Source organism: Bos taurus, chromosome 7 (genome assembly GCF_002263795.3).
Source record: "Bos taurus isolate L1 Dominette 01449 registration number 42190680 breed Hereford chromosome 7, ARS-UCD2.0, whole genome shotgun sequence".
In the NCBI taxonomy this organism is placed as follows: domain Eukaryota; kingdom Metazoa; phylum Chordata; class Mammalia; order Artiodactyla; family Bovidae; genus Bos; species Bos taurus.
Window position 1 is genome coordinate 29,826,463 of NC_037334.1, and position 21,663 is coordinate 29,848,125.

The window sequence follows — 21,663 nt, forward strand, 5'->3', positions numbered from 1 at the left end:
TTCTTTAATGGTGGAGTAAATAGATCTTTATTAACACAGATTATGTATTCCGCGTTTCTATATCGCAGTCTTCAAGAATAACCTTTTAACAAAGTGAATAAATGAGCATAATGGGTCTCTTGCCCTTTCCTCAGCAAAATATCAGGAACTTTGGCAAGGGCAGAGGTTAAGTAACTCCTTTATTTACTAATGATAAAGTTAATTGTGCGCAACTTCATTCTCGCAGGTTGGAAAAAGAATTTTTCTTTTGACTAACACTTGGCCCTCACAGCCAGTTTTAAAAAACAGATTGTAATTCCTCAAAAGAGCTTACCCTTATCTCTCCTGGAAGAGTTAAATTCACGATTACAGGCAAAACACTGGCGATATTCCATTTTAAATGGCCAGCTAAGAACAGTAAATAACTATTCTTTATTGGGGCTGCTCAGAGTAGTAGTTTCAATATCCATTAATAGTAAATATTCCTTATTATTCCGTTCATCGGGTTGAACTAACCAAGTGGCAGAGTTCTCTGGCTAATTATAAAATAGCCTACATTATAGAAGAGTTAAAACAGCAAATGAATCATCTGGAGAGCTGCCATGGTTTTTCTAACATTCTACATATACTATGTGTGAATTTTAATATATAATTTTAATTACGCAATTCTTCCCAGCGCACTCTTCTCATTACTTAGGCAGCGTGTGTGTGTGTGTTCCTTTTACCTTGATTACAAAGTCAAACCGTTTGAGCTGAAATTAAAAATATCTGTGTATTTATAGAGAAAACAGAGGGCTGTGTTTTGATAAGGCCTCCAGGGGAGGAGGGCAAAATGTAACCCTGTAAGGAAAGGAAGGCTGCCTGGTCTTCGTATCAGACACTGGCTAACAAAATCCTCAGAGGGTTTGTTACATGAGCCAGTGGGCTGAGGCAACCTTTAACATGCAGGAAACTGGAGTTAATTAAACCATTACCGGGATCCTATCTGTCATCCTAGCCGTGTGCTCCAACCCAAATCCATTTACATTTTAGAATGGAGAAAGTGTTCTCAGGACTGTTGATAAACCGTGTTTACTGTCTCTATTGATTTGCTACTTTTGCATACCCTTTATGTTTTAATTATCTTATAGTATTTCTTGAAGGTTCTTGTGTAGCCACTCTGATTAGACTTTACTGGCAATTACTAGGCACTAGGAGAACACCTTTTAATGGATTCATCTGCTTCAAAGGTATTAGATGACTGCAGGAATGACACCGCTAAGAAAAAAATAATGTACCATTATGGAAAGGCTGTTTTCAAACTACAGTTGTACTTACTGTAGAGAAGACAACCGCAGATTATTTTCCTGCTTTATTCAGTCTGCAAGGCCTAAGGGGGGATTATTTTGTAGATAGTGTGTCAGAAAAAGCATACACCAGGTGGCTATCGATGGATAATTAATACACAGATTTAACACCTGGTGAGCTCGCATTCTGTCAGAGACCTGAGGCTAGACCTTTTTCTAATATGGGTATTTTTATTGAGTGAAATCTTAGTATAACATAATTGAAAAGTACACAATGTCCTTTATTCACTCTACCTAACATTTAGTGAGTACTTACCGTGTAACAGGCACTGTACTAAGAGCTCATTACACAGACCATCTCATGATCACAGGAACATATATTAGCCCATTTTATAACAGAAGAAACAAAGGCACAGAGAGGTTCAGTAGTTTGCTTCAGATCACACAGCCTGCTAATGGTTTTCCAATGTAGGCTGTCTGATTTCAGAGCTTAACCACTGGGTACTACCCATTGGGATATATTTCAATAATGGTTCCTGAATGTCACTAAAAGAATGATCAGGCCATATTATGTTTTTTAGTATTTTAATCTCCGTATACTGGCCCAGAGCTTTAATTTGAAACCCCCATTGTGGTAACTGTTTCTAAAATTCAAAACAAGTCCAACCTACTCACAATAAAGTTTGTGTGCACATATGCTATTTCAAGGGGCTTGACCATTGTGAATGGATTTCTACCAGGAGCTATAACAAAGAAAAACAGAAGAAGAATCAGATTACTTATATCCTGCTTGCTCTTCTAAAGTTGAAAAGAAAAAAGAGAGAGACCACTTATGCCTTAAAGATGATGTTAACATTAGGAAACATACAGTGCTTCTCTACAGTTTTTATTGTTAAAAGGAATCTGGCAACATTTTCCCTAAACACTCCAAAGGCAATCCTGAGTTCAAATTCATTTCCTTTTTCTTTTTTATACTTTTTTATTGACGTATAGTTGATTTACCATGTTGTGTAAGTTTCCGGTATACAGCATAGTGATTCATAGATACATATGTGTGTGTATCCTTTTTCACATTTGTTTCCCTTATAGCTTATTATAAAATATTGAGTGTAGTTCCTGAGCTATACAGTACATCCTTGTTGGTTATCTATTTTATATGTACTCAGTAGTGTCCAACTCTTTGCAACCCCATGGACTGTAGCCCTTCAAGCTCCTCTATCCATGGGATTTCCCAGGCAAGAATACTAGAGTGGGTTGCCATTTCCTTCCTCAGGGGATCTTCCTGACCCAGGGATGGAACTCACATATCTAATGTCTCCTGCATTGGCAGGAGACATTTACCACTGAGCCACCTGGGAAGCCCATTTTATATGTAGCAGGGTATATATGTTAATATCAAATTCTTTCCCCTTTGGTAACCATAAAGTTTGTTTTCTGTGTCTGTGGGTCATTTATTTCATTTATGAATGTGGGGGAAAGAAAACCCATAATCTTTCTAGCATAAGTAATCAGAGCCACTGAGGTCCTGGTTGCACATAAGGCCAGATGCATCGGTCTCAGTAAGTCATATAAGCTGCTGTCTACCCTCTCTCCCATCCATCCATCTTATATTTAATAAGCAAAGCAGAATGGCATAGGACATAGGAGTACAGATTCTGAAGCCAGACTTCTTTCATTCTCAAAGGCTCTGCCTCAAATACCTGTAATGACCTTGGGTCAGTCAGCCACTCTTGGCTTAGTTTATCTTTAAACTGGGGATAATGTATACTGAAGACAACTCATGGTGAGGATTAAGTGAATTTCTGTAGATCACGAACTCAAGAGAGTAGCCCGTACATAGTAAGCTATTAGCCCAAGTAAAACAGTGTCCTTCAGTAACGTTCCCGCCAAACAGCCTTTTAAACTTTGATCTATTTTGTGATTTGATGAAAAACTAACAACAACAGCAAGACATAGTCCTTGCTCTATCTTTTCTTTAGTTTTCCCAACAATACTCATACCCCAAGAGGAACGTGCCTCAAAACAGGAATGGTCCTAGGCAAAATGAGCAGTCCATTTCCCAGGGCCCGCCAGGGTCACTCCGAATGTGATATTCATGTGCTCGCCTGCCTGCTTGGCACCATGGCAGCAGCCAGCCGCTTAGGACCTTGCAAGCTAACACTAGACTTCAGCTGGACACTTTTTGCAGGATCTACACTTTCTCCCAGGAAAATACCCATCTCTCTTGTTGTGCTCATGGACTTCAAGCACAGACACAGGGATTGTTTACCCAGCCCTTAATACTCAGCTGCCCAAAAAAGAAAAAAGAGACATCCATTTAAAAAATTAATATGTCTCATTCTGTTGCAAAAGTAGGGGCTAAAAGAGTATAATCTCCAGTTACTCTCAATGCAGAGGGAACTATCAGACAGGTAGTATACGGGAGGGAAAAAAATCTTTTCCTCCACTCATCTTAGGTTCTCTGGCTGTGACCCTGTAAATTAGAGTAACAAGAGAAAGACAAATGGTAGTTTATTAGTACGTACATCACACTTACTCACACAGTACCCAGTAACTCAAAAGGGTGGTTAGAACTTGGGCTTACATAGCATGTTAACAATAACAGTAATTAAAATAAATGTTCAGACAAGTGGCAATACAAAGGAAAGGGACTTGGAGCTTCTAGAGTCAGTGACTTGTGGAAGGCAAATAATGTGGGGAGGGTGAGGACCAGTGGAAGATGAGCACTGGTTTAACAAGGTTTGTCCTGCATGAATTCCTCCGGTGCTGTCTCTGGGCTGATAAGGGTCTAGAATTGTCTCTGGTGACTAGCTTCTGTACTTAGAGAGGAGGAGGACTCCTTTACAAATTTTTGCCATGCTTTTAAGGGCAACTATGATAGGGCAGAGAGCTTTTCTTACAACTGCTTCTTCTCAATTGCCTTCAGTTTAAATCCTTGTGTCAGAGTAGCATATCCCGCTGCCCTTCAGTAGGCACTTTCTGCTTCATCCTCCAAAAGTTCATCATTGGCCTCCATTACCGCAGCAGTCACCAACCAGGCTGAACAGGGGAAAGGTTGAACCACAGTGCTTTAATATTTATTTGGCCATGTCGGGACTTAGTTGTGGCGTGTGGGATCTAGTTCCCTGACAAGGGGTCAAGCCCATTAAGAACCCTGCATTGAGAGCATGGAGTCTTTGCCAGTGGGCCACCAGGGAAGTCCCTGGTTCACAGTGCTATAATCCCAGCTCTGCATACCTATGAGTTCACCTGTGTATTTCCTTTAGCCCTCAGCCTCCCTTAAAAGTTCCAGGGGAGACTCCAGTTCCCTTCTTCCTGGCCTGTGGCCCCAAATCCTCCTCCTTGGAGCTCAACGCCCACCTTCATTTCTGGGAGTTGCTACCAGTGACAGAATATCAGCCCTCCCACTTACCTCCTGCCTCTGTGTTTAAGCCAGTATTGGCACTATAGGATGTGATGTAATCTGGTGTTACTGGTTCTATGTGTATTACTGGGGTTTCACAGGATGGTTTAGTTGGCAGATGGACAATTTTTTCTGTCTTACAGTCTGAGATGTGTACTTCTTTAATATATTGAGAAACATATCAGCATATCAAAACTATAATTTGATAAGTATTTTTGTTTCAAATCGGGCTTTCCTGATAACTCAGTTGGTAAGGAATCCACCTGCAATGCAGGAAACCTGGGTTTGATCCCTGGGTTGGGAAGATCCCCTTGAGAAGGGAAAGGCTACCCACTCCAGTATTCTGGCCTGGAGAATTCCATGGACTGTATAGCCCATGGGGTCACAAAGAGTCAGACACAACTCAGTGACTTTCACTTTGCTTGAAATAAGCCCAAACAAAAAATATGGTTATACAATGAAAAATAAGTATGTACAGATGATACATTAAGACAGTACACAAATGAGTGACCTTTCTGGCTACTGTCCTACCCTGACTATATGGCCGACTCAGGGTCATGGCTGAGAATAACAGTGTGACTCTGCCCTTTCTATCAGGGAAGAAAATAATTCAGGAAAGGAAGTGATCTCTAATAATGCCCAAGTATGAGCATTAAATGTTAGCTGTTTCACTAAAAACTTTAATGAACACTAATGAAATGATACAAACACGTGGCTAACATTTCTCCTGACTTGTTATGTTTTGTTTTCACTTGGAAAGGGGAATGATTTGTTGCAACGTTGGAAAAGCTCCATCAGCCTACCAAGATGGGGTTCTGTCACCCACGCCTGAGACTCCCCATGCTAAGGGGCCACAAGGCAGAACCCAGGAAGGTTTTTCTCAATATTTTACTTGCAAGGCTAGCCCTGTGCCTATGCCAACACTTAGTTAAAATCTGTGTTTGTTTTTTTTCCAGAGGGGTGAGAAGAGAATGATAAACTTTGTGGATGGGATGCATATATAATCAATTTGTATTTCTTGTTAGCAATTTAATTCTCACTATACTTTGGAGAAGACTCTTGACAGTCCCTTGGACTGCAAGGAGATCCAACCAGTCCATTCTAAAGGAGATCAGCCCTGGGTGTTCACTGGAAGGACTGATGCTAAAGCTGAAACTCCAGTACTTTGGCCACCTCATGCGAAGAGTTGACTCACTGGAAAAGACTCTGATGCTGGGAGGGATTGGGGACAGGAGGAGAAGGGGATGACAGAGGATGAGATGGCTGAATGGTATCACTGACTCGATGGACATGAGTGTGAGTAAACTCCGGGAGTTGGTGATGGACAGGGAGGCCTGGTGGAGAAGGCAATGGCAACCCACACCAGTACTCTTGCCTGGAAAATCCCATGGATGGAGGAGCCTGGTAGGCTGCAGTCCATGGGGTTGCTAAGAGTCGGGCACGACTGAGCGACTTCACTTTCACTTTTCACTTTCATGCATTGGAGAAGGAAATGGCAACCCACTCCAGTGTTCTTGCCTGGAGAATCCCAGGGATGGGGGAGCCTGGTGGGCTGCTGTCTATGGGGTTGCACAGAGTCGGACATGACTGAAGCAATTTAGCAGCAGCAACAGCAGCAGGGAGGCCTCACATGCTGTGCTCTGGTTCATGGGGTCGCAAAGAGTTGGAAACGACTGAGTGACTGAACTAACTGAACTGATACTTTACATACTAGATTAGGGAGAAGTCATACCAAAGAAGATGCTAAAACTCTCATAGTCGGGATAGGGACAAAACTGAAGTCATCTTATTTAGTTTTCCTTTCAGGTAATACTTTAGAGGCAGTATTGGAAGAACTAGGAGAAAAGCACACTCTCCTTAGATTACTTTGCCTGTTTTGAGTGAGTCCAAGTTAGGACGAAATAGGAAAACAAGAGTCGGAACTAGGCTTTTAGCAGCTCACTTTGCAACGATTACATCAAGTGCTGGTCCCAGGTCCATGCTCCTCACTTGGATGCAGCCCATGGGCAGGGAGCCAGGCATCACCACACAATAAGCGTAGCCCCTCTTCCAGGTGGCACTAGTAGTAAAGAACCCACCTGCCAATGCAGGAGGTGTAAGAGATGCAGGTTCGATCCCTGGGTCAGAAGATTCTCCTGGAGGAGGCAGTGGCAATCCATTCCCGTATCTTGCCTGGAGAATCCCTTGGACAAAAGAGCCTGGTGGGCTACGGTCCGTAGCGTCATAAAGGGAAAGACATGAATGAGGTGACTTTGCACCCACACTCTTCCCAATGCTCAAATTAGTTTGTTCTTATTTTCTGTATCAAAGCAAAAATGAATATACACTGGAATTGAAAATACTGAAGAATTTTTAAGATTAAGCTACCACATCTGAAGGAAATACTGAATTTGCATAATCTTGTTCAGGCTAAATCCCTCCTACTTCCACAGAAGGAAACATACCCCTTCGGTCTCCTCTACCTAACAAGGACTTGGGTGAAAAAATATAAGGAACCCTTACCATAACTGAGGCTTGTAACCATCCCCATCTATGTACTTCCTTCTCTCAGGGCTTCTGGCTCCTGGCAGCCTTGTGCGCTTGGCCTTAACTTTGGAGGCCCACAGAGGCATCTTCAGTATCTATAAGGACCTAAATTTAACAAGCCCTTCTTGAAGCTTTTTCTCCACCCTGCAACAGAACACTGCTATTAGCCCTTTCTCCTTCAACACAAATTTCATTCTCTTTAGCTCTCCCAGGCTTGCCGAAACTTTACGTTGGATCTCTTATCATAGGATTAAAGACTTTGCCTCAACTAAAAGGGCTTTTGCTTCCACAAACGAGAGAGGGCCCGCTGCTGTGCATGTTCCCTTGCCCACACAGCCCCTCTGCTGGCACTTCCTCTTGCAAGATTCCAGAATACGACTCTGAAGGAAAGCTCGTTGTCTGGCCGCCAGCTCAAATGTGGGATTCTGTCCTGCTTTACCCAGAGAGATGCAAGGTTCTCGACTCTCCCGCTCTCCTCTCTGCCCATCTCTCACTCGTGGGGTTGAAGTACTATCTGGAATGAATTGGACTAGTTCTAGTTGGTGTCTTGGTACAACTCCTAAGGTCTAGTAAATATTCATTTTGTGCTTCTGGGTGATCATTACTATTCTAGATCAGAACTCTTCTCATACATTTAAAGTCAGTATTTCTCAGCTTAATTCATCATGCGTCCTTTCAAGTAGGTGATCATATAGCTGATCTGTATATGTGCCAAGGTCTCCCATCCTCTACCAAGAAGGACAATTGTGTAGCAATGAGGAGACTGGGACACGGTCCTTTTTAACTGTAAACATGAATTAGACGCTTGGCACACATGAAGGTTTTTAAAATATCGCTTTGCAATGTAATCTGTCATAGTATCTTCATCACTATGCCAATTGGAAGAACTTTACTGTTGCCTCTGATAGGAAATTGCAAACAATGACTAAAAAGAAACCATATTTACTTACATCCTGTTTCCATAGTGCTTGGGAGCAGGAGATAATTTGGGTATACTACCTAGCAAGTTGTAAACGCAAAGATGGCAGACCTTGTGTATTTGTCTGCTCTGGTGGAAGCCTGGTTACGCAGAACAGTTTTCCCTTGGCTGTCTTAGGCACAGCCATGTCTGTGTTCAGTGCTGCTGGGGCTTGGTTACAAATCAGCCTGTCTCTGGCAGACTTATCCAGGACAAGACTTAACCCACTCCTCTCCCAGGGTCTGTCTCCTCGTTTATGCTGTTACTCTTGCCTTTTCTTTTTAAGGGGAGAGATGGGGACTGGTTTTTTTTTTTTTTTTTTCCATTTTCTCAAGTCCTCTCCTTCCCAAAGGAAGTCTGTCATCAGGCTCTCTTAAGGTCAGCCTTGTTAAATGGACCTAACACAAGCAAACATTATTCCCCTTCTCCTCATGGTGGTCCTTCCCCGGCTGTGCTAAAAGTCTCAGAGCTGCCTCTGTGGTCACAAACCCAGCTGTGGACCAGCCTGCTTCTGTGTTAGGACTGTGGGCTAGAGGTGCATTTCTGGATGAAAATGACAAGAAATGCGAGATTTTGCCCCATGGAGCGTGTTTGTCTTTATGTACCTCTCTGTGCAAGCTTGTTCCCTGTGTCCACATCTCTCCCCACTTCCCTAAAGACTGCAATGCTGTGTCCACTGGAAAACACTGCCAGTGACTAAGACAGGGTTTCAGAATTAAAATGCATTCCCCATTATCATGGGAAGTACAGGACACAATAAGGATGAGACCTGCCTAACCTTTATTCATCACCTTTGGTTTCCCTAACATTCAAAAGCAGAGCGTTTTCTAACAAAGATGATTTCTGAATACTGGGGCTAAGATGGCTTTTTACATACCAATCATAGAACAGAACAGATACAATTTACATGGAGCATTTGTGTCTCTTAAGTCCTGAGAAATTTGGGAAATTAAGAAGATCACCCCTCTCTCGTTTCTTTCAAAAAGCATGTGAAAGCATTCTTTTCCTACTAAATGGATTTAGTCTAACTGCCTAATTCATTATGCTAAAACCATGAAGCAATTTCCTGTTCAAAGCCCGGCTCACAGGCTCTCTGTTGTCAAGTATTTGAATTTCAGATTAGAAATGTGTTCATTTGGATAGCTTGAAAGGAAAGCTTTGTTGTCAGCTTGGCTTTATGTGCTGCCAGAAGCCAAATCCCTCCTCTTCGGCAGTCACCAGCAAAATACCAGACCTCAACTCTAGACTCAGTGTCTTGAAACAAACACAAACACCTCTGGCCTCTGTGGTCAAGGCAATGCTTAGAGATTCACTATCCCCAATAATATAATTCTCTCAGCTGACCACTGCTGACAAGATAGCAGCACATATTTATTTAGGGGCTCCGTTTTATACCCCTTCATTTTCATATCACCATCTCACATCAAAACATTTTTGAAGTATTTCTGCCAGAATATAGCCTTTAGAGTAGGTGAGTTCTGTTGGTAACGGAGCCCTTTGTTACAGAGCAATGAACTGACTGCGGGCTGTGTTTTTGTCAACCTTTGACTACACTGTTCTACCCACTTGCCATTTCTCGCGATGTTTTTCCCTTATTGATCTTATAAATTTCTACACAGCTCTTCAGAAAGTCAGAGGTCATGCTTCTGAGCTGAAGAAATGAAGTGCAGGCTAAAAAGAAAATAGACACTTGATTGGCTAATCATCATGGAGGTTCTGATACTGGGTAGCCATTCAGGCCACCGTTTTTTGGAACAAATTTTTGCATTTTGTGAAACTACATTCTAAACATTGTCAGTTTGGTTTAGCGGTTCTGCTGTGACCATCTAATTCTTACTAATAAATACTTGTTGCATCTTCCCATATGCAGCTATCAGTTTGGTTTTTATCTGTGATACCACCATGCAGTATTTTGTGTCATCAGTCAATAACTAGTATTTGTTTGGTGCTTTACAGTTTACATAGTGCTTTCTTCAACATGACCTCACTTATGTGTTATTCTATCAGACGAGTCTTTTTTATAAGGAAATATAACTGACAATATGGGAGAAGGAAATGGCAGCCCACTCCAGTATTCTTGCCTAGAGAATCCCATGGACAGAGGAGCCTGGTGGGCTGCTGTCCATAGGGTCGCATAGAGTCGGACACGACTGAAGCGACTTAGCATGCATGTGTGCCTTGGAGAAGGAAAGGGCAACCCACTCCAGTGTTCTTCCCTGGAGAATCCCAAGGACAGAGGAATCTGGTGGGCCGCTGTCTATGGGGTCGCACAGAGTTGGACACGACTGAAGCGACTTAGCAGCAGCAGTAGCAACTGACAATATATTAGTTTCAGATATACAACATAATGATTCAGAATTTGCATATATTATGAAATGATCACCTCCGTAAGTATAATTAACATCCATAATCCCACACAGTTACAAATTTGTGTGTGTGTGTGATGAGAACTTTTAAGATTTACTCTTAGCATCTTTCAGGTACACAATAAAACTATTAACTACAGTCACCACGCTGTACATTACATATGTATGACCTCTTACCTGGAAGTCTGTACCTTTGGACTCCCTTCATCCGTTTTGTCAATTCCAACCCCCCATGTCTGGCAACCACCAGTCTCTTCTCTATCTATGAGCTCAGTTTGAGTTTGTTTTTCTAGAGTCATATAAGTGAGATTCTATATTTGTCTTCATCTGACTTATTTCACTTAGAAATATATCTTTAAGGTTCATCCACGGAAAATCCCATGGACGGAGGAGCCTGGTGGGCTGCAGTCCACGGGGTCGCTAAGAGTCAGACACGACTGAGGGACTTCACTTTCACTTTTCACTTTCATGCATTGGAGAAGGAAATGGCAACCCACTCCAGTGTTCTTGCCTGGAGAATCCCAGGGACGGGGGAGCCTGGTGGGCTGCTGTCTATGGGGTCGCACAGAGTCGGACATGACTGAAGCGACTTAGCAGCAGCAGCAGCATGTTGTCACAAATGGCAAGATTTCATTCTTTTTTATGGCTGAGTAGTATTCTACTGTATGTGTATCACATTTTTTTAATCAATTAATGCACTGACAAGACAGATGGCTTCCTTATTTGGCTGCTGCATTGAAATTGGGGGTGCATATGTCTTTTTGAGTTAGTGGCTTTGTTTTCTTCAAATAAATACTATAAATGGAATTGTTGGCTCAAAAGGTAATTCTAATTTTCCAAAGAACCTTCATACAGGTTTTCATAGTAGTTGCCCTAATTTACAGTCCTACCAACAATCCACCCTTACCAACACTTAAGTGTCTTCTTGAGGATAACCATTCTAGCAGGCATAAGGTAGTTTCTCTTGTGGTTCTGATGTGCATTTTCCTAATGATTAGTGACTTTGAGTGTCTTCTCATGTACCAGCTGGCCATCTCTATGTCTTCTGCGGAAAACATTTTCCTCAAGGAAGATCCACTTCATGGCTTTCAATCTCACTTATAACCCTGACCTACTTTATTCTGCAAGGTTGTTTCTGGAGTTTTCCTGAATTGACAATTAAGGTTCAGTCAGTCAGTCAGTTCAATCACTCAGTCATGTCTGACTCTTTGGGACCCCATGGACTGCAGCACACCAGGCTTCCCTGTCCATCACCAACTCTCGGACCTTGCTCAAACTCATGTCCATCAAGTCGGTGATGCCATCCAACCATCTCATCCTCTGTTGTCCCCTTCTCCTCCTGCCTTCAGTCTTTCCCAGCATCAGGGTCTTTTCCAATGAGTCAGTTCTTTGCATCAGGTAGCCAAAGTACTGGAGTTTCAGCTTTGGCATCAGTCCTTCCAATGTACCTTTTAAGGTACAGGACTTTTTAAAATTGTAATTATAATCCAAAAAATTGTATGCTGATCCAATACAGTAAGTCCCCTACACGTGAATCTTCAAGTTGCAAACTTTCAAAGATGCGAACATGTGTTCACATGTCCAATCATATAAGTTAGTTCATGCATTTGGCATTATCTGTAAAAGTTGGGTACCAAGGCTAATTTTGTTCGGCTCACAAAGAAGCCAGAGATATGAATGCAGTCTCAGGACAGAACTTATTTGTATGTAGGGACTTACTGTATTCAGTTTCATTCTGAAAGGAAACCCACACTTGACACATTAATCATTCAAAGACAAAAATGTCTCAAACACAGGAAAAACATGGTCCCTACCATAACAGACATTTTCAAGCATATATGTTGTCATTTTTATTGATTTTTTTTCCAGAAAAAGATTCAAAACAGATATCTACTCTTTCTCTTTTATTTTCTCATGGTATAATCTTTGTCCTCCTTTTCTTTCCAGAGTTACTTTGACTTTAGTCCTTAAAATTTTTTCTTCCTGTGCAGGATTAAACAAGTTGACTAGTTTAATCTCTGCCAATGGTAACTTCTGAGGTCATGCAGGCTCTCTTTGTTCCCAAGGCTGACTGGCAATGATCATAGGTGCTCAGCTTATCCTGTCTCTCATGGTCTACATGCCTTTCTCATTTGCCACCTCGTCCAAGAACTGTTCTTCATAGTGCTGGCCCACAGTGGATTTTCCTCCTGTAGATATGGCATGTGTTTATCTCATTTTTATTTTCTATTACTAATAATATTTAACCTTCCATGACTTTGTGATCTTTCTCCTACTGGATTTCTCCTCTGTGAAGTGAGTGAGAGTCACTCAGTCATGTCTGACTCTTTGCAACCCATGGACTGCAGTCTGCCCAGCTCCTCTGTCCATGGAATTCTCCAGGCAAGAAAACTGAAATGGGTTGCCATTTCCTTTTCCAGAAGATCTTCCAACCCAGGGATTGAACCCAGGTCTCCAGCATTGCAGGTGCACTCTTTACCATCTGAGCCACCAGGGATTGCTACTCTATTAAAAGCCTAAGTAATGAGCAAGTTGTATCTATCACTGAGTTCCTCATGACTAGCTAGCGCAGAGGAACTTGTGAGTATTACAGAGTTATAAAATGGGTATGAAAAGCCTAACTGGTGAGCCATCTGTGCTAAGGGGTTTGTGCTACAGCTGGGAGACGAGGAGTGGACAAACATGTCCTGGACGACCCACTTTAAAGGCTAATCACTAACCAGTCATTTTATGGCAGGGCTATGAAAGTGAAGTCGCTCAGTTGTGTCCGACTCTTAGCAACCCCGTGGACTACAGCACACCAGGCCCTCCGTCCATGGGATTTTCCAGGCAAGAGTACCGGAGTGGGGTGCCATTGCCTTCTCCGTTAACAGCGGCTAGGCATATTATATTTACTTGGAGCTGGTATACTTGGTGACAGCCTTAGTGCCCTCGGACACGGCGTGCTTGGCCAGCTCCCCAGGTAGCAGCAAGCGCACAGCGGTCTGGATCTCCCTAGATGTGATAGTCGAGCGCTTGTTGTAATGCGCCAGGCGTGATGCCTCACCAGCTATGCGCTTGAAAATGTCCTTGACAAAGGAGCTCATGATTCCCATGGCCTTGGACGAGATGCCAGTGTCCGGATGGACTTGCTTCAGCACCTTGTACACATACACCCAGTAGCTCTCCTTGCGGCTGCTCTTGCGCTTCTTGCCATCCTTCTTCTGGGCCTTGGTCACAGCTTTTTTAGAGCCCTTTTTAGGGGCAGGAGCAGACTTAGCCGGTTCAGGCATGTCTATAATAACAACACCCAACAACACAAAATGCAGGGCTATAGTTAAGTATAAAGTTATAGCTATAGCCAGTCATACTTTCTCTTCCCCTGTTCTCCCACTATAGGTTCAGAGATGAGCATAGTGATAAAAAGAGGAAGGAGACACCATGAGTCCCTGTCCAGCTCTTGCTTGTGAATGGAAGCACTGGTGGTCAGCAGAGGTGCCATGCTCATCACCAGGCACTTGCCTGAACACCTCCAGAAGTAGATGCCATCACAGTTGATAGCTTTTCATACTCTCTTCCCCAGCTCCCCTTTGCTGCCCTAAAATGGCAATGACCTGCTTCTCAAATTCCCCTGAAAGCTCTGACTTACCCTTACCCATCAGCCTAGTGCTTCAGGAAAGCTGGGTGCTAGTCAGCTGTAACCTTTCATTTCTCTCTTCTGGATCCTTAGATATCTCCCAGGCTTCTCTGAAACTGCATAAGATCTCATTCCTGTAATGAATCTTTATCCCACAATAAATTGCTTTAGTTTCCCCAGCTGAATGCTAATAAATGTGGGCTTTCTTGATGTGCTGTGGCAGACATTGTTGTGCTGTCTTAGCAGATGACAGAGTTAGGGCAGACAGATAATTTCATGCCTCATCCCTTTGTTCCATGTGACCAGATGTACTGAGTTAGAATAAAATCAACTGATAGAAGTCATGAGTGTTTTGGTGACCACTGAGAAGGCTTACCATTTATATGATTATAACAAGATAAAAGCAGTGACTACTTTTTAACTTCTTTAGCCAATTAAAATAATGACTTTATTTAAGATTAATGACAAAATGTCACCATTTGGAGGAGCTTGGAATGATAAAAGGTGATCTTTCTTATCATTAGCAATATAGGTCCTTAGTCTATGCATGAAAATACAATTTAATATATATCATCCTGCTGCCACTGCTGCTAAGTCACTTCAGTCGTGTCTGACTCTGCGTGACCCCATAGACAGCAGCCCACCAGGCACCCCCGTCCCTGGGGTTCTCCAGGCAAGAACACTGGAGTGGGTTGCCATTTCCTTCTCCAGTGCATGAAAGGGAAAAGTGAAAGGGAAGACACTCAGTCGTGTCCAACTCTTCATGACCCCATGGGCCACAGCCTACCAGGCTCCTCCGTCCATGGGATTTTCCAGGCAAGAGTACTGGAGTGGGTTGCCATTTCCTTCTCCTGAGACCTTGTCTATTTCTAGAATTTGAAATCCTTAAGAGTTTTTGCATCAGTAAAATATGGGGTCTTTTTAGCCAACTTTCCCTTACAGCTTTTCTGAGATCCTTATTTAAACAGAGTGGGTATCACTGATGGGATGAAAATATGTTATACCGAAGTACAAAATAGTAAAGTCTTGGAAAGAGAAAGCTGAGGCATAGAAGAAAAGAATGAAGATACAGGTACCAGCAGACCAGTGTGATAACCTATGTTCTGGCACACTCAGTGAGAGGGTGGAAGAGGGAAGCTTGTACTGTAGCCACAAGCAGAGTGCTGGGGCACAATCCATAGCTGGCTTTGATCTCTGTTAGGGTCTAGAAAGAACAGTTGGTACTGATGGGCGTGTTCCCCGAGTGTTACAAGTAAGAACATTCCTCTCTAGATGTGCTCTTCACTAAAGTCACCTCTCTAGAAGAAAAGCCCGGGGCTCTGTCTTTCTTGTATTTATACCCTAGCCCATTTCTAGTGCAGAAGTAACACATTTAATGATAGTCAATAAATGTTTTTAAGTGAAGAAATATGTCCCTGGAAGATGTAAGTTATGTGAGATGCCAAGGTAAGGCTCAGACTCATTTAAGAGATGTTCAAATATATTCAAGACTTATTCACAGAACTATGTACCACTTACTCCCCAAGACCCCTTATTTGTCGACATCCAGCAATCTCATACAATTCTAAAGGACCATCAAATGATCAAGCCTTTTTGCTTTTAAGTATTTTCTAAGCTTAATGTATTAAAAACCTCTAAACCTTGACAACAAGAGGGGATTAATACAGATACAAGTCCCATATTTATTCTACAGGTAGAGTTGCCAGGCAACCATCACATTACAACACACAGGACTGTCATTATGGATCCATCTTTTCCTGTAACTCCTTTACTGCCAAAATGAAAAGCAGTGCAGACAAAAGTGTCACTTAAAAGGATCCATCCTTCAGGCACTCTTACTGGATGAAATCTTGTGTTGTAGAAACTGCCGAATAGTCTGGAGCTGGCAAAGATGATGCCATGCTTTTAGAGTACTCCTTTTCGGTATAGAAAATGCACTTACGTTAAGAAAAGACTGTGACTAAAAAGATAATTCAGAGTAGTAAACTCTGAAGTTAGTGAAGTAAATTATTTATCGTAAATTAATATAAGACAGCAGGGGTCCTATGTACAGCAGAATAGGTGCTGTCTTATTCATACTCCGGTAACTGCTCAAGCTTTCCTCCACGGTAATTTCATCCATACCACTCACAGGATGACAATTTTATATCATAAGAGGTCCCCCGGTAGAGGATATTAATTTATAGTAGAGGAGAACAGCAGGGAGAATTTTTTTGTGTGCTACTTGCCAGTAAAACACACAAACTGCTCCCTTGAGGAACATATGGTTATATATTAAAACATTAGTGATGGCACTAGAGTTAATAAGAGATATAATATACAATACAACATATAGTGTATTTATTAATAGTCCACAAAAATATTATAGATCCTAAAGAAAAGCTCCCAGGATAAATTGTGTTCTATTCTTTCTTGTAGTATGAAAACACATAATCTTCAAAAATATGCAGCACTTCCCCAATGGGATTCACAATTATCTGAGGTCAAATATCTGAACTATTATTTTTTTCCAGTGGAGCATAAACAATAAGATCTTTATTGTTGTCTCTAAACCATAACAGAACTGCCAGTAACCAAGGGATAAAATAAATGTTTCCAAAATAATAAAAAGCGTCAAGCTAGATTAGTGGTTTCTATAGTTCCTTAAATGAAACATATTCCACATGCAAAATATTTTCAATATGGTGCCTCAAATAAAAACCTGTAATTCCTCTACATCAGGCAATCAAGAAACTTAGGGCCTATCTAATGCAGAGGACTTTTACATTGTGAGCAAGATCTAGCCACAATGCTGTATAAAACTAACATTTTAAAAATCTATCCCTTATAATTCAAGGACTTTGGAATAGTTTGCAAAAATAATTTTCAAATGGGAAAATATAATTTTCCTTTTAGGAGCTCAGTTCAGTTCAGTTCAGTCACTCACTCAGTCATGTCCGACTCTTGGCGACCCCATGAACCGCAGCACGCCAGGCCTCCCCGTCCATCACCAACTCCCAGAGTCCTCCCAAACCCATGTCCATTGAGTCGGTGATGCCATCCAACCATCGTAGCCTCTGTCATCCCCTTCTCCTCCTGCCCTCAATCTTTCCCAACATCAGGGTCTTTTTCAATGAGTCAACTCTTCGCATCAGGTGGCCAAAGTATTCGAGTTTCAGTTTCAATATCAGTCCTTCCAATGAACACTCAGGGCTGATCTCCTTTAGGATGGACTGGTTAGATCTCCTTGCAGTCCAAGGGACTCTCGAGTCTTCTCCAGCAACACAGTTCAAAAGCATCGATTCTTTTGTGCTCAGCTTTCTTTATAGTCCAACTCTCACATTCATACATGACCACTGGAAAAACCATAGCCTTGACTAGACCGGACCTTTGTTGGGAAAGTAATGTCTCTGCTTTTCAATAGGCTGTCTAGGTTGGTCATAACTTTCCTTTCAAGGAGCAAGTGTTTTTTAATTTCATGGCTCAGAAAGTACTAATTCCCAGGTAGAAGTTAAATGGTAAAATAGTGATGTTGTCTAGAACAAAGCATGTATACTTCATTCAAGGCAAGCTCTACCTTCAGTGATGAGCCAGAGCAGTTGTCATGTTCCTAGAGAATATCTTATTTGTCACAGCCAATAAGCTAGTGCATAGAAATAAAACAGATTTCTGTGTAATAATTTTGTATCCTGCAACTACCAAATTCACTGTTGAGTATAGGTAGTTTTCTGATAGGATTTTCTACATATGTATTTCAAGTCATCTGCAAACAGTGACAGTTTTCCTTCTTTGTTTCCAATTTGGATTCCTTTTATTATTTTTTTTTTCTTTGATTGCCAGGGCTAGGCCTTTCAAAACTATGTTGAAGAAAAGTGTATGAGAGTGGCCATACTTGCCTCGTTCCTGACTTTAGTGCCTGTGTGTGTGCGTGCTCAATTTTGTCTGACTCTGTGACCCCATGGACTGTAGCCTGTCAGGCTCCCCTGTCCATGGGTTTTCAGGCAAGAATGCTGGAGTGGTTGCCATTTCTTCCTCCAGGAGATCTTCCTGACCCAGAAACCTAACTTGTGTCTCTTGCATTGGCAGGCTGATTCTTTTTTTTAATTTTAATTGGAGGCTAGTTACTTTACTGTAGTGGTTTTTGCCATACATTGACATGAATCAGCCATGGGTGTACATGTGTCCCCATCCTGAACCCCCCACCCACTTCCCTCCCCATCCCATCCCTCAGGTTGTCCCAGTAGCTTTGAGTGCCCTGTTACAGGCACCCAATGTGGACTGGTGATCTGTTTTACATATGGTAATATACATGTTTTAATGCTATTCTCTCAAGTCATCCCATCCTCACCTTCTCCCACAAAGTCTGTTCTTTATATCTGTGTCTCTTTTGCTGTCTCGCATATAGGGTCATTGTTACCATCTTTCTAAATTCCATATATATGCATTAAAATACTGTATTGGTGTTTTCTTTCTGGCTTACTTCACTCTGTATAATTGGCTCCAGTTTCATCCACCTCATAAGAACTGGTTCAAATGTGTTCTTTTTAATAGTTGAGTAATATTCCATTATGTATAAGTACCACAGCTTTCTTATCCATTCGTCTGCTGATGGACATCTAGGTTGCTTCCATGTCCTAGCTGTTGTAAACAGTGCTGCGATGAACATTGGGGTACACATGTCTCTTTCAGTTCTGGTTTCCTTGACCTTTGTGCCCAGCAGTGGGATTGCTGGGTTGTATGGCAGTTCTATTTCCAGTTTTTTAACGAATCTCCACACTGTTCTCCATAGTGGCTGTACTAGTTTGCATTCCCAACAACAGTGTAAGAGGGTTCCCTTTTCTCCGCACCCTCTCCAGCATTTATTGTTTGTAGACTTTTGGATTGCAGCCATTTTGACCGGCATGAGATGGTACCTCATTGTGGTTTTGACTTGTATTTCTCTGATAATGAGTGATGTTGAGCATCTTTTCATGTGTTTGTTAGCCATCTGTATGGCTTCTTTGGAGAAATGTCTGTATAGTTCTTTGGCCCATTTTTTTGACTGGGTTGCTTATTTTTCTGGAATTGAGCTGCATGAGCTGCTTGTATATTTTTGAGATTAATTCTTTGTCAGTTGTTTCATTTGCTATTATTTTCTCCCATTCTGAAGGCTGTCTTTTCACCTTGCTTATAGTTTCCTTCATTGTGCAAAAGCTTTTAAGTTTAATTAGGTCCCATTTGTTTATTTTTGCTTTTATTTCCAATATTCTGGGAGATGGGTCATAGAGGATTGTGCTGTGATTTCCTTCAGAGAGTGTTTTGCCTATGTTCTCCTCTAGGAGTTTTATAGTTTCTGGTCTTACGTTGAGATCTTTAATCCATTTTGAGTTTATTTTTGTGTATGGTGTTAGAAAGTGTTCTAGTTTCATTCTTTTACAAGTGGTTGACCAATTTTCCCAGCACCACTTGTTAAAGAGATTGCCTTTTCTCCATTGTATATTCTTGCCTCCTTTGTCAAAGATAAGGTGTCCATAGGTGCGTGGATTTATCTCTGGGCTTTCTATTTTGTTTCATTGATCTATATTTCTGTCTTTGTGCCAGTAATTCTTTACCACTGAGCCACCTGGGAAGGGAATGCTTTCAGCATTATTATGCTGAGGTAGGTTCCCTCTATGCCCACTTTCTGTAAAGTTTGTATCATAAATGGGTGTTAAAAGATTTTTGTCAAAATCTTTCTGCATCTATGGAGATGATCATATGGTTTTTATTCAATTTGTTAATATGGTGTATCACACTGATTGATTTGTGGATACTGAATAATCCTTGCATCCCTGGGATAAATCCCACTCAATCATAGTGTATGATCCTTTTAATGTGCTCTGTACCATGCCCAGAGGGAACAGTCTGCCAAGAATTCTCTCTCTTATTCCAATCCCATGAAATTCAGGAATGCAAGCCCCTCTACCAAGCAAAGCCAGGTGTCCCCTAGGTGGCAGCTGTAAAAACTAGGGTAACAGATGCATGTGAAAGCTTCCCTCCAGAAGATTCTGGCATTTAGAGTGTGGCAGAGGGAGACCACAAAGAGGGAGACCACAAAGATGGTGCCCACTTGCTGGAGCAAGATAGAAGGTAAAGCTGGTGTCCTGGAAAGCCTCTAGATTCATGTTAAATTAGATGCCTGCACTGCAGGCCAACACTTTATGATAAGTACAATATTTTGGGGATAGGTGAGTGAGTCCTTGTGTACAAATTCTTTAAGAGCCATTTCTCAGTTTGATATAGCCTTGTGGGTCTCATGGATGCAAGCCCCGTGGTTTTTGAGAGTTAGATGTTTTCAGGGCTTGTTTCTTGGGTGCAGGTCTTAAAAGCTGGGGTGCCTCATCTGGGGAGAAACTCCAGGTTTGAGTTCCCTCCCAAATGTAGGTCACATGGTAGGATTGTATCTCAGCCTCTCCTAACTGCTGCCATTGGTTTTTCTCTTGCCAGATATCTGAGTCATCTAGGCTTCCCTGGTTGGCTCAGTGATAAAGAATCCACCTACAATGCAGGAGCCCTGGGCTATAGTCCATGGGGTCGCAAGAGAGTCAAGACATCACTGAGTGACTCAACAACAACAACAGAAATCAATCAGCTAGCTTGCAAGTATCTCTTCAAAAGAAACTGCTCTGTATGTATGTATATTTGGTGTGTCCAAGGAAGGAGGCAAGTTCAGTTCAGTTCAGTCACTCAGTCGTGTCCAGCTCTTTGCGACCCCATGAATCGCAGCACTCCAGGCCTCCCTGTCCATCACCAACTCCTGGAGTTCACTCAAACTCACATCCATCGAGTCGGTGATGCCATCCAGCCATCTCTTCCTCTGTCGTCCCCTTCTCCTCCTGCCCCCAATCCCTCCCAGCATCAGAGTCTTTTCCAATGAGTCAACTCTTTGCATGAGGCAAGTTCAGGATATGCCAACATCACCACCTTGAACCAGAACCTCTTACTCAAAGTTGTAAACTGTATGTCCTTTACAAGTCTAGGCCAGCTGAAAGATCACAATGATGATGACACCACAGTTGGATAGGCCAGTTATTATCAACAACAAAAGGTTTACATGTGATATTCTTCCTGCCATTCAAACATCTCTGACATTTTTCCCAAACACTCCTTCACATAGAGTAGTGGTTCCTCTTGTTCAGAGTTTATCCTGGTCAGCCTCATATATTCTGATTACAGCTCACATCAGCAAGTTCCCAGTACCAGCCCAGATCTGCATCCATGGCTCTGTATCTCATTTCCCAGTAGCTTACTGGTTAGGACTCATTATGCCCCATGGGCAACTTCAAACATTCTGTCTCAATTCATGGTACTATCATTTACCCAAACACTTTTATTTCTTATAATTAGAACTGTGAAAATCACATCTGCCTCACAGAGTTGCTCTGAAGATGAAGCTCTCTAATCTGGTGTAAGATAGTAGCTATTCACTACCTATTAGCTGCCATGACCAACAATATTACTTATTATTAACTAAACTTCCAGCATCTTGTATCTTTTTGTTGTCTGACTTTTAAATGTCCCCAAAGCTTCAT

General features: G+C 41.9%; 1 protein-coding gene across 1 annotated transcript; it reads right to left on the reverse strand.

Moving 5' to 3' along the window:
* Positions 1-12,027: 12,027 nt before the first annotated feature.
* On the reverse strand, positions 12,028-14,852 carry LOC107132619 (histone H2B type 1-C/E/F/G/I-like). The gene has a single exon (XM_015472137.3). It carries the CDS (start codon positions 13,788-13,790, stop codon positions 13,410-13,412), a length of 381 nt encoding a protein of 126 aa, XP_015327623.1. The 5' UTR covers positions 13,791-14,852; the 3' UTR covers positions 12,028-13,409.
* Between the last annotated feature and the right edge of the window lie 6,811 nt (positions 14,853-21,663).

Coding starts and splice junctions, on each gene's coding strand:
- LOC107132619 (XM_015472137.3), bottom strand. CDS start 13,790: ATGCCTGAACCGGCTAAGTCTGCTCCTGCCCCTAAAAAGGGCTCTAAA.